The following is a 13,188-nucleotide window of genomic DNA, read 5'->3' on the forward strand; positions in this document are numbered from 1 at the left end:
TGATGCACTGGAACGACGGCAGTATCCTAGGACGTTTATTAACGACACCAAAAAATGCATGCAATGAGGAACAGGGAGTGCGTCACGAGTGAAGACGATGTCGATTATGTCTATTCCCTATGTTCAAGGTGTATCAGACCCTGTTCAGAGAGCGCGTCCGCCTGGCATACAAACCGTTTTTAAGCCCCATATACCTTGGCACATGTGTTGGAGAAACCCAAAGACCACACACCTGTGGATGATTAGAGCAGGAACATTTACAAGTACAATGCGGGGATTGCGCCACGACTTACATCGCCGAAACAGGCAGGAAATGCGGGATGTCGCTATAGCAACCCATGTAACGCGTTCTGAGAAAGACGGGGCTTGTTCGACACTGCTGGACAACTGCGCATAGCTTTGACCTAAACAGTGGGACGAAGCTGGGTCGCAGACGAAGGGGAGGGGGGGAAGAAAATTCCTGGAATCGTGGTTCGTTAGCCGCGACGCATCGGCTTGCAACTACCTCAGGATGCCACCTGCATAGAAGGCGAAACATCTATGTCATTTTGTTAATAACTGTTGTGTTAAGTCAGCTAAACCTTTTACAATCAGTTCCAAAGAGGTTTTAAAAAACTGAACTAGTTCACGGTATTGCTGGCTCTCAGCCGTTTTGTGCGATGCTGCTTTCTAGCCGCCTGTCAAACATGATTAGCTCGGAGCCACGGACAAAGGAGACTACAAACTAGGTGTCCTAATGCTCCACCGGTACACCAAGAAGAGAGCTAGAAGCTCAAGTGAAAAAAAAAGAAGATATATGGACCAAAAAGAAAAATTGATGTGAACTTAGCAAGCTGTTCAGTTGCAACATGACTCATTTACGACATCTAGTTAACAAGTAAACTTGAAATTGCGATAAAGACCAACCTCCGACCTCGGTCTTTCGCAGGGAATATAATCCTCTTAGCAACCTCCTCTTCTAAACTGCGAGGGGAGCTTTATGGTGGAAAACTGAATGGCAGAGAGGATATATGGTGAAATCGTTTAATTTCAGCCTTTAATGTATGCTGCTGATGCATAATTTTTCATAAAAACAGAAGTAACTGTAACGGTATTTCCCATTACTGTGTAAAAAGTAACAGTATTACGTTACAAGTTCGTCTAACTTAAAAGTAACTAGTTACAGTTACAAGTTACTGAAAAAAGGAGCTAGTTACTAGTAACGCGTTACTAGTAACTAAGACTGTATCATCTGCCCAGACTGTATCTCGGTGTACCATCTTTGCACTTGAGGCTAAACACACGCTGGAATTCGTAGTCCAAAGGTTCAGTTGACACCAGTTAAAACTCGTCCATGAAAGCTTAAATAAGAGACCACAGAGACCGTACAATTCAAACAACTCTGATCACTTCACAAGAAGATTTTAGCAATCTTCAATACTGGTGCAACGAATGGTTAATGAACCCTAACCCCCAACAAATGTAAAGTAATATGTTTCACTCACCACCTTCAGGCCTTAGATGTACCCTACTTCCTCAGAAACACATTTAAGTACTTTGGCATCAGCCCTTCACATGACTTTGACTGGTCTTCTCACATAACATGGATTACTGCCTTCGCTAACCAAACCCTGAGATCCCTAAAACACCATCTACGTCATGCACCACGTCACGTAAAACTAGGCCCAAAACTTGAATCTGCTTTTTCATCTGGTTACCTCAGCAAGCTTGTCTTATCAATGCCCTTGAAGCAATTCAGAATCGCGCAATACAGTTCATGCATTCGTAATATTCTTATAATGCCAGTGCATCACTACTAAAAGTGCAGTCTGGTTTAAACACGCTATCATCTCGGTGTCGATTCACTAATCCTCTTTCACAAGCTCTTCTACCGCTCGCTCCATCTTGGCCCTGCACATTGCTTTGCACAGGGCATCACTTGGAAGTAATCCGCATCTTTCTTTTGTCGACCACCCACCGACTGCAGCCAGGGGGGGGGGGAAATTTTGATTTCTGTTTGCGTATATAACACGCACAATACAAACGCACACACGAACATACATAAAGTATAGTTGAATCCCCCCCTCCCGAAAAAATTTTCTGGCTACGCCCCTGACCGACTGGAAATGCCTGCCCATCCCCTCCTCATCAACATTTACAGAAAAACTAAAATGTAGCACCATTCAATAAATTTGTGTAGACACTAATTTGAAAAATGTTGTAAACGCCATTCCTTATGTAGTACCTAGAGTGTGAGGCTTTTAAAAAAATAAAGTGAAGTCTATGGCGGAAACTGAAAAATGGAATCACGCATTGTGAATCAACCTTCACACACATTAGATTTATTAACTAGATAAAAACACTCTGGATCACGACATATAATCCACCTCAAAATAAAAGTAAAAAAAAATTCGCAAGGATTAAAAATTTGGCAAATCCCACGCGCTGTGGGAAAAGGTTTCATGCGAAGCAGTCAGCGAGTACTTCTATGCTTGTACTTTATGGCTTTTAGCCAAGCGTTACGAGATGGATCGACGCGTTTTCGTAAGTGTAATAGCTGTGTGCACATCGTGCGCTTACCAGGCACGTCGACAACACTGGCATTTAAAGGGTAACTTATGCTGCGACGTAACGTCAGCCCTCACGTTAGAGTACATAGGTCAGTATAGACCTTATGCAAAATCAGCTGCCATCTAGCGGCCGCCGTGCGCGCTTCCGCCATGTTGAAAACTAAGCGCACTCCGCATATTCACACACGAAGCGTACGTATCAATGTGTGATGGCTGATACGAACTGGCAGAGCTGCCATGTTTTCGTGCGCCATGTTGCTCAGATTGAGGAAATTGAGATGGATGGACGGAAAGTCTTTTATTGAAAAAGAGGGATGCGCATGACCTCTGTGGGGATAAGCAAACCTTTTTTCAGCATCCCAATTTCCTATTCATGCTAGGAAATTGGGATGCTGAAAAAAGGTTTGCAGGAAACTAGCCTCAATATTATTACGACTTCCTGGCGGCCGACAAGAAACGGCAGATCGTTCTATTGTTCTGGCTACTGCTAACGACTAACGCCGTGTTTACGTTCGCCGTTCTTAATAGATGCGGTATGTGACAGCATCGGCACCCATCAGAGAACACTCTTTTGTGTCATGCCGGAACGAGACAGATATTGCACCGTGTGCTTGCAGGCCCACACAAACCCGCTTCGTGTGCAAACTCCAAAGCTACATCGCGGATACTCGCGCATGGCTGCGCTGCTGCTGACATTACTTTGTTTATTGCAATGCGATAACAACTACACGTTAGACGAGTGGCTCGTGCACGTCATCGATTCTCAGTGAACGGACCGTGTGTCCTGGAGCGTGTTTTTTGTAGATTGTTTTCGAATGCCTCGCACGCGTATTGCTACACTATGCGTATTTTTCAAGCATTTCATGTACTCAAACTGCCAAATTCAGATGGCGGCCCGGATTTCCTGACCGCCCCTTACTATTTTTCTTTAACTTCTACCCTAAGAAGAGCTCATATCAGTTTCTCCCAAATTTTTTACATTTTAATCGTGCAGTAATTCTATATTTTTTATTGCAAAAATAAAAAAGAAGACGTTTTATTTCAAATTAGATGCACAACACATCAGGTCGACATAGGCTATCCCTCATGAAATACACTTTGAAATGGGTCAACAGCACTTTCTTACCATCCTCACTGTGCCTAGCCGTGTCACGCGCTGAAGCCTCCTCCCAACCATCCTACACTGCACGCATGATGCTCAGATGGCTAACAACGCTTTAGTCACTACATTCAAAACAGGCAGACAAAATTTATAACCTAGCGCAAAGCTTCATTCTCAACGACGACAGGCTTACATGCGACTCGGTGACAAACTTGTACATTCTTCTCGTTATGAGGCAGTTCTTTACACGCAATAACTGTCAACGTGATAAGTAGGAAATGCCAGTAACGTGTACAGTCCCATACACAGTCGTCTGACGTTTTTATACCCCGATTGCCTACTATCAAAGCAGATACAAGCAAGAAGTTAAAGCAGCGACAGCAATACGAATCGGACACAAGCCTCCAACATGGCGCCGAATCGGTAGGTTCGCAAAACCTCCGACAGATGGCAGCAATTTTGCATAAGGTCTACTATCGAAAGCAAGTGCACTTTAAGGTGCTATAGCGAATATCATACGTAACTTTCGTCAATGTACTCCTCTGGGGTAGAGCAATGCTTCAATATAGCTTGCTGAATCGTAGGAATAAAAATGTAACGTTTATTAGACTGCTACAAAAGTGGAGCCAACACTGGAACCACAGACGTTAATCTGCTACGACGCCTGTATCGTAGGAGTACATATGTAGTGTTTATTGCTTTCTTGTAAAATTAGATAGCCAGCAAGCGCAGCAAGCACAATTGATGTTGCACCAACATTACGCCTGCATAGGCTGTTTTTCCAAACCAGTTTATCGACCTGGCGTGGTTCTGTGGTAGAATACCTGACTTCCACGCAGAATGCTTGGGTTCGATTCCTGCTGGGACCTTAATTTTTATTCTTTCCATTTGTTGGGTCAGCGCTTACGATGTCGGTTTTTCTTAACGCTCTCCGCATTGAAATTACCAGTGTCTGTTCTCTCCATTCCTGGGCAGGTATAAACTGTCAATCACCTGTGGCGCATACCCGTACACAGCGGCCCGTGGTAAATGGGTATGTGCCACACGTGTCTGGAGGAAAGGGTTTGATGATGTACGCGACAGGATTTTCGTGTTATTGATGTCATGACCAGACAGTCATGTTCGTCAAATCCTCTTACCCTCCCATGCCACTCTTGGTCTACACCAAGTTAAGGAGGCAACCATAAGAGCACCCAGACGTAAGCGGCTAGGTAGGTAGGTAGATAGACATGCTCAAAGTGCCAAAGGTTTGCTGAGAATGTTTTGCATTTAAAAAGAAATCCATCTAAGAGGCTTTCCAACAAATCAACCGTGCAAATTCTGGAAATATTGATACAAACCACGCAGCCCTGTGACCAAAATGCAAGTTTGAGGTAGTTTCGTTGAAGGCACTTGTACTATTGCAAATGCTTCTGAACACTTACCGTAAAATGCCGAGCAAGCGCCCCCCCTACGGTGAAGGATAACCTGACCAGGCTTGCTCGGTCCCAGACCAAAATTCAAGATGGCGGCGGGAGAGCCACTAAAAATAAAAAATTGCCCATCCATGTTTCTAATGAAATGCTTTATTTATTTACTGTCTTTATTCCCCTCACCACTGTCAAACGACTCCTCAGAGTCAGATGCAAAAAGTTAAGACGGAACTTCAGACACATTATTAGATACGAATTCAGTGTACTCATTCTTGTTGTTTTTTTCACCCAAACGATGCTAGTCTTGAAAAAAAAAGTGGCCACAGTGGAGGAGGGGGAGGGAGGGGCGCTTGCTCGGAATTTTACGGTACTTTCAGTAAATTTTAGCATGCATAAGGCATTCATATCTGCCACTAACAAACAACGAATCCCAGACGCCAGACGTAACGATATCGGAATCTGGTATCCTTAATCAGCTTCTACAACTTGACAGTGAAGTGACATGGCCCGAACGAAACTTTAGGCACATTTCTTAAATGTTATGCTGCTCAGTTATCTCCAAAAGATAGTCGCCATATTGAAACAGCGGTGCAGCCTGCTGACATGGTTGTGTGCTAAAGTTATAACTATCCATGAAAGAGAAAACAAAGAGCTGATAAGAGACTTAGACTCACATCATTAAGAAGCACGCATTGTAAGTTAATGGAGCACATCATAAATAAAGCGACTCTGAGGATAACACGCTGTAACACCACCAACTTACACGGCTTTGAAAGAGGGCTTTCGACCACTGTGCAGCATCTAGAAATTACTCAAGGTTTTGCTACAGCTTCGCTATAACTAAATTTAGCAAGCAAATAACACACACAGAAGTCGTGCATAATACGGAGCCCCTCACACAGTTCCCCTACTTTCGTGCATACAAACAAGGCAGACAAGAACGATGTTAATTTCTAGTGCTAAATTTAGTTGGTGGACCAAGTGGGCCAACAGACTGTCCTTCCGAAGTATGTTTGCTACAGGTATTTTTTCTCAACAGTAAAAATGCAATATTTATCAATATTTCTCAGGTATGTGATCCCGTCCTACATGCGCTACTCACAGAAAAAAAATACTAGAATCATTCGGCGATAATTAAAAAATTGTGCCTCAGGTTGCAGCTTATCTCACTGACTACATGCAGTAATAATGGTGTGTTTTTTCTGGTGTACTACTGGGATTTGCAGAAGACTTAATGAAAGCAGCATTTTGGGCTAGTTGGTCATCTATTACCCGAGCGGCACTGCGAAACAAAAGACGTAAGAGAACACACATAGCCATGGGCGTGTCCTTCTTTGTTGCACAATCATACTCAAGGTCCAACACTATTTGCGTTAACAACATTTATATCTGCATGGAACCAGGTGTCACAATGAGGCCAAACCACTGCGTAGTATATTCACTGAGCTCCTCCCGCCAGGTGGCGCCAGCGAGTTCGCCGCCACGGTCGTTCAGCTATCCAGCATATGACAGTTCGATGTTTGGCGGCGCTGAACCTCACTACGCCGCTTTCTTTGGAAAAAATGTCAAAACAACATGTGCTGCTGATAACTTTGGTTGTAGTCCAACAATGATGTCTGCACACGCGACCCCGAGTATGGCAACTGCCGCACCCCTTGCGGATGACGTCACGTGAATACCTTCTACACACTCGGACAGAGGGGGACCCAAGTAAAGCTTAACAAATCCTTCCAGAATATTAGCAACTGGTGTCGTAAGTATGGCATGCAAGTTAACAGCAATGTGCAGTATGGTTATAAAGACACTTCTGCATTTGGAATACAAGCTTTTCCGTGTAGATCGAACGGGTGAATACAGTAAAGCACTGGGGGATCACGCAGTCTTTAAAGGGACCGTCAGCCAATTTTTATGGTATCTGTTTTCTTTAGTGCAATGGAAAGCTTACCAGTCAGAGTGTCTAATTACAGAATGGTAACGCGGAAAACATTGTGAAATATGTATAATCAGACTTCCTCAATCTGTGGCAAATGTGAAGTCATCCATACAACACAGCTACAAACAGCAGGCGGTGAGCACGGCAGCGGTTCGTGTTAATGCGCTGCGGTTTGCTGCGCACACACCGCGGCTCAACCTGTTCCAATAGTTGCCACGAATGCAGCGCCGCTTCTGAGCATCAATTCGTCTTATCTCGTAAGCAGCACAGAATAGAGTGTGAATGGATAATTATATACAAGTTTGAGCTCTCATTCTGGTGGGCATGAAAGCACCAGACCAAGTACAGCAAGCTGAACGACAGCATAATCCAGCTTCAAGGCTCTTTTGCTAGGCCTCACGACATACTGGTTTTTGAGAGATGAGAAATTCATGAACACGGGCTGTTGCTGGGGTCGTTTTGACAAGCGGACTTCTGGAAGAAGACAAGTATGCCTGCCACAATTTGGCTCTAGCCCGTGTTGACGAATTTTTCTTCATCTCGTCAATCTCCCACTTTGCCCTGAAGTAGCCTTACAGTGGCTTTTTGCGACCTTTAAACGTGATTTACAAATATAAATCCTACTCCAATCGCGAAAACGATGCTTGAATCGTTCACTATAATTCATGGCCCTTTCATTTCCTGCAGGATCTAAACACGTGTTCCAGCCATTTGTTGGTCCCTTTTTAAAGTGGGATTCTAGATGAGCATTCAAGCAACTTTCAAGGTCCCTCCAGGCAGGGGCATAGGCAGAAATTTTTTACAGGGGGGGGGGGGGGCATCTCCTTAATCTGAAGTGGGGCCGGGCACGCAGACGTGGTCGAGTGCCATTTTGCGCTCTGTATGCCTTGGCAAAAACTCAATTTCGGGGGGTTACGCCACTGCCTCCAGGTGAAACTAACAAGGTACAAAACACCTATCTTAGCATTCTTGATGCAGCGCTAAAAGACAGAGAAGGAACATTCACACAGGACAAACGCATCTTGTGTGAATGCTCCTTCTTTTAGCGCTGCATCAAGAATGCATTTGCACCAACTAGCCCAACTTCATATCCTGTTACCTATCTCAGACTGTCAAGCAACAGTTTGGAACCGAAGGCACTTACTTGGCAGGGATTGAAAGTATGCCGGTGAATGTTGTCGCAACTCTGGTTAGCCGGCCTGTCTGACGTTTCTGTTTCTTCTTGCCCACAATTTAGTGAATCTCGGGTACAAATGTATGCCCCCCCCCCTCACACGATGCAACACGTTAAAGAGTTAAATTCTTCGCTTCATCTATCGCACTGTGGAATGACCGGCAGAATGTGAATCAGTTGACTCATCCTGCACTAACCTGCTAGTGCGCATAGAAACGCGCCCGTAGCTACACGCACTTCTGTTGGCATTCCCTTTTTTCTTCTTCGCTGCGGTTCGCACGCGCATCAACCGCAGGTATCCGAGGGAATTCGAAACACGCATCCTCGTTCCTCCTCGAAAGAAGAATTCTCGAATCGGAGTGTTTGTATTACACAACTACAACACAAGCATTTCCATGAAAGGCCGGGACGACGTCGAGCACACATGTCGCGCCACAGACACTGCTTGGGAGGCCCACCAAAGAAGCGCCGACGTTTTCTCTTTGATCGTTGTTTTGCCAGGACACGCATCCAGAGTCCGAAAGACGCCGTCGTGACACTGGGCGGCCCAAAGGCACGCGCGTAATCACGACAGCGTCGGAAGGATGGAATTCAAACCTGCCGGCACAGCAGTCGTCGGATCAATAAGATGTGCGCGATCGCGACGGTGCTGACGACAGGCGCTAGGCCTAACTCACCGTGCGCCGTCGCTTCGCACACAGCGAGCCACAGGAGCACCAAGCGGCCGCAAAGATAGCGACGCATCCTCCCCGAAGCGCCGGTGTTGTAACCGTGGCTGCTTCATGTGTCGCTTGCCGGTGACAGAAACAACGGAGCCATCACTTGTGCACAGGCATACTCAGCCAGCGACTAACTTTTTCTCTCTCTGCTGACACAAGTTTCAAGTGGTTGTTCAGGCGGGCACGCACGCCTCACACCCTCACATTCGCGAGCGTACATATGCTTCTCCTGCGCATGCGCGTTCGGGGACTTTTCTTCTCAAAACCCGGGCAGACCAGTTTCGTAACACAGCATTCGTAGACATTTTTTTTTTTACTGCATGAACGATTAATTGTTCACCACCTTAACTACTAGTCGATTAATTGCTACACCCAGCGACAACATTTTCTTTTTTATTCCGCCACGTTTTCCTTGCAGTACTGAGGATGCTACATAACCGAAACGTTTGTTGCGCGCGCGCATGAATGGTACCAATTTTTATTTTCCAATAATAAAACAAGTATGGGAAGCCGTTGGTGAAAAAAGATTATTGTACACTTTAAATTTCTTTTTTTATTTTTTCTCGCAGTGAACATGACCACATGACGTCCCCAATGCCGACCGGCAGGACCGAGAAAGATATATATATATATATATATATATATATATATATATATATATATATATATATATATATATATATATATATATATATATATATATATATATATATATATATATATATCTTTCTCCGAGAAAGATATATAGATGACACTCGACCTAACGAAACCGGATTTTACGAAGTTTCCGATCTAACGATGGAATTTACATTCTCCGGCAAATACCAATACTGTTCAGCGTTGTGATCAACCCGATTTAACGAACGTTTTTCTGAAATAACTGAGTGAAAAAGAGGCGATTTCGTTCTAATTTCGGCCGAAACGGTTTCGACATCGAAGCTGCTGTAGCAAGTTTGTGCGGTGTCACCTGCAGAAGAACATCCATGACATGCGCCTTCTTCATTGAAGAAGAACGGCTATTTGGGCTAGTTGGTTAATATGCATATTGAAAGGGTTTGCAGCGCAAGCACGGTAGTGCTGAAGGAAAGGTATAAAAGCGAGGAACGGACCTTTCCTTCAGCACTACCGTTAGGGTGGCTAGCCACCTTACTACCGTGCTTGCGCTGCAAACTACAGTGTTCTAGATAGTACACTGTACTGCAAACCCTTTCAATATGCCTTCTTCATCCTCTTCTGCTTCGGTCCCAAAACACAAATAGCGCCGATTTCTCTGGTACGGTATGCAATAACACTGATGCGCGACGACGAAGAGAAAGAAAGGGAAATAAACATAGAAAAAGAGAGAAATTCTAGGGGAAAAAATTTTCTTCGCGAGGCGAGGTTCGAACCCGCCTACACGCCATCCGAAACATGCGTATCGCCGCAGTCCGGCTCCCACCACTGACCTGGAGATCAGTGGCTCTCACCGCTAATAGATGACGCCACTGCCACGTGACCTAATGCTATGACGTCTGTTTGCTGCTTTCCCTAAATAAGTTTTGAATTTTCCCCACACAGTGCCTAGTATGCTTCCATATTGCTAGCGAACACACACAAAGGACGACATAGAAGGAGACAGGACCACCGCTAGTCTATGTCGTCCTTCTATGTCGTCCTTTGTGTGTGTTCGCTAGCAATATGGAAGCATACAATCAATACCAACTAGCCCAGCTTAATGCATTAACGAGTTATGTGCCTAGTATGTCACGCGCTTGATGAAGTTCCTCCCTAGTGCCATTTTCACCTCGCCGCAGTTATGGAGGTGCCATCGCGCAGTGTCATTGACGTGTCTCCATGCCGTGCCTAGGATTACAATGCCGCAGGAAAACCTACAAATACGCAGCTGTGTTCGTTCTTGATCACTCGCGTCGGAATGCCGCAGGTTGACTGTGATCGAGCTGTCACTGGCGATAAACGCCGTCGTTGCGTGATTTTGTAGTAGGCTGTGGCTATGGTTACGTCCAGACGTGTAGTCAGGGGCTCCGGAACCGGGGGGGAGGGGGGGGGGGCAGTGGGGGCCGTCGCCACAGGTTCAAAACCAGCGGAGGCATGCCCCCACACTAAAGGATGCTCAACCCCCCCCCCCCCCTCGTCTTCTTCTCCCCTGGTAACACCCGTGAGGCTAGATGCTCCTTTGACTAGTTAAAGGGTGCTCCCTTCCTTCAACAAACGAAACAATTTTCTGGAAACCTGTGACTTCTGACACTCTATATGTCGGTGCTTCTTGTCTCTGTAAACAGCACTGCCTGCTTTTGTCTGGTTCATCTTCCGTCCTGAAGTGGTTCTCCAGGAGGTAAAGGCTGACGCTCTATTCTACAGCCCTTGCAGGACCACGTCTCAGCACCACGAATTTAGGATGCATTTCGCTCTCTGCATCTTTCCTTGCTCCTATCCAAGCCGATGAAAAGCAATAAAAAAAAGATCGGTGCAAGCCTAAGCAAGATTTTAACCCTGAACCTACCCAGGGACGTAGCCTGAAACTTTTTTTCTGGGAGGTCTGACCTGCCTTTATCTATGTTCTTGTATGTGTTTGCTTGTATGGGTGCACGTGCATATAAACTTACAAAATGTAATAAATTCAGGGCGGTTAGGGATGAACCCCCGAACCTCCTACTGGCTTCGCCACTGAACTTATCGCTTAAAATGTTCGTTTTCTTCCTGTTGGACCCGGGCCATCTTGGTTCTTCCACACGTAATGACCGTAGTGAAAATCGGAAAGGAAAAGCGTGGCCCACAGCCTTGTTGCTGAAGGGTTGCGATCGAGAAGCTCTTACCAACTCATCAGGCATGTCAGCCTCCAAGCATACGGCGAGCTTTCGTGGGCAGACGCCGGGACGAATTGATGGTTTCAAAAGAACAAAAGAACTAAATATAGGCTTTCCTGCACGCTTTCTTTCTTAGTTTTTTTTTTTTTTTGGAAACCAGAAACTCGTTCACAGGCTAATTCTTTCTGTCAAAATGCGTTCCCTCTCCTCATTTTTTCTCTTTTTATCGGTACTTACCCAACAACTTTTATTTATAAGTTCGTGGCGCTAATTAATAAGTAAGGGAAGAGGAGTAGCCGGAGCCATGTATAGGCACCAACCTCTGCTTAAACACATTTAATAATAAAAAAAACATGTTCCCCGATCAGCGTGCGTAAGATGGGGGTTGACTATATGAAGTAAGTTTTAAAAGACTTCGAGGTGTGGAGATTTGCACTGAAAGGGGTAAATGTCACATGTTAACGCATTGTTCCCCAGCAAATTAACATTCATGCTCCTAGTCGGCAGACAAAATCGGCTTCTCAGATGTGCTTGCTGAAAACATGTGCGCCGGACTTCGGTTCAATGCCCTTTCTCAGCTTTATGAGCCTTGTTACCCTTGAGGTAAAACCGCAAGTATGAAATTACACCTTGCTCCTTTGCATGCGTGGTGCATTCATTGTGAACACAGCACCATACCGCCGAAAACATTGGCCACGCTTTCCAAGCTCTTGTTTCTAGACGCCAGCTGCATATGAACTGGTTCTGAAATGAGGCTGATTGAAGAGGGAAACTCAAAGAAAAAAACGCCCTCGGTCGTCTGAGCAAGGTTCCGTGAAGCAAGGTGGCATCATGTGATCCAAATCACAACGACTGCAGCGCCCGTGTCTCCAGTGGTGGGCCTTGGGCACAATACGCTAAAGAGATACTCGAAGTAGAACTGTAACGGCAAATTATCTTATTACGATCCCATTCATGCCATTCTTGCTGTGAACTGAGTTTAGCAAGAAGAGAGAAAATAGCGAAATTTAAGTGAACGATACATCTCGTAGTGATGACAAACGCAGTCCGGCCGCGATCCGTCAAGATCTATTCATCGTGGTATCCTCCTCACTGATTTTTATTTTGCTTCTGCCGGTGAGCGCGGAGGTAATGGCGGCAGCCAGGTGTAGTTTGACCCCAGCGATGTCGACGTCGTTTATACGATCGAGCTTCTCAGTGATACTGCGTCGGATTTCACACGTAGAGAACTATGGGCTTCGATGGTTTTGATCACATGGTACATTTCTCCTCAACTGGCACCCTCCCACCTGCTCTTCGGATTAGAGCACTGCACGGGCCGGATTTTGCACGGGCCCGCTTTATGAAGCCCGAGCCCAGCCCGGGCCCGTGGTTCCAAGCGCGGGCCCGGCCGCGCATTTACAAAGGCGAGCGAATAAACCCTCCCACAATGCACCGCGCCACGGCGCTCTCTGGGGCTATGCATTTTGGCCAGTCAAATTGTGTCAGGCGGCTG

At 45.6% G+C, this 13,188-nt stretch overlaps 1 protein-coding gene across 2 annotated transcripts in view; it reads right to left on the reverse strand.

The window, feature by feature from the left end:
• LOC119382309 (low-density lipoprotein receptor-related protein 6) overlaps positions 1-9,102 on the reverse strand; it is a 637,453-nt gene extending 628,351 nt beyond the window's left edge. Inside the window, exon 1 of one of the 2 annotated variants that reach the window (XM_049412791.1) lies at positions 8,848-9,102. In XM_049412791.1, coding sequence (XP_049268748.1) covers positions 8,848-8,914 — 67 coding nt within the window. In that variant the 5' untranslated portion in view covers positions 8,915-9,102. Of the gene's footprint in view, positions 1-8,367; positions 8,517-8,847 lie in introns of those variants that run through there. The other variant, XM_049412792.1, reaches the window with a different exon arrangement.
• Between the last annotated feature and the right edge of the window lie 4,086 nt (positions 9,103-13,188).

The sequence above is a fragment of the Rhipicephalus sanguineus genome, chromosome 2, assembly GCF_013339695.2.
Source record: "Rhipicephalus sanguineus isolate Rsan-2018 chromosome 2, BIME_Rsan_1.4, whole genome shotgun sequence".
Classification (NCBI taxonomy): Eukaryota; Metazoa; Arthropoda; class Arachnida; order Ixodida; family Ixodidae; genus Rhipicephalus; species Rhipicephalus sanguineus.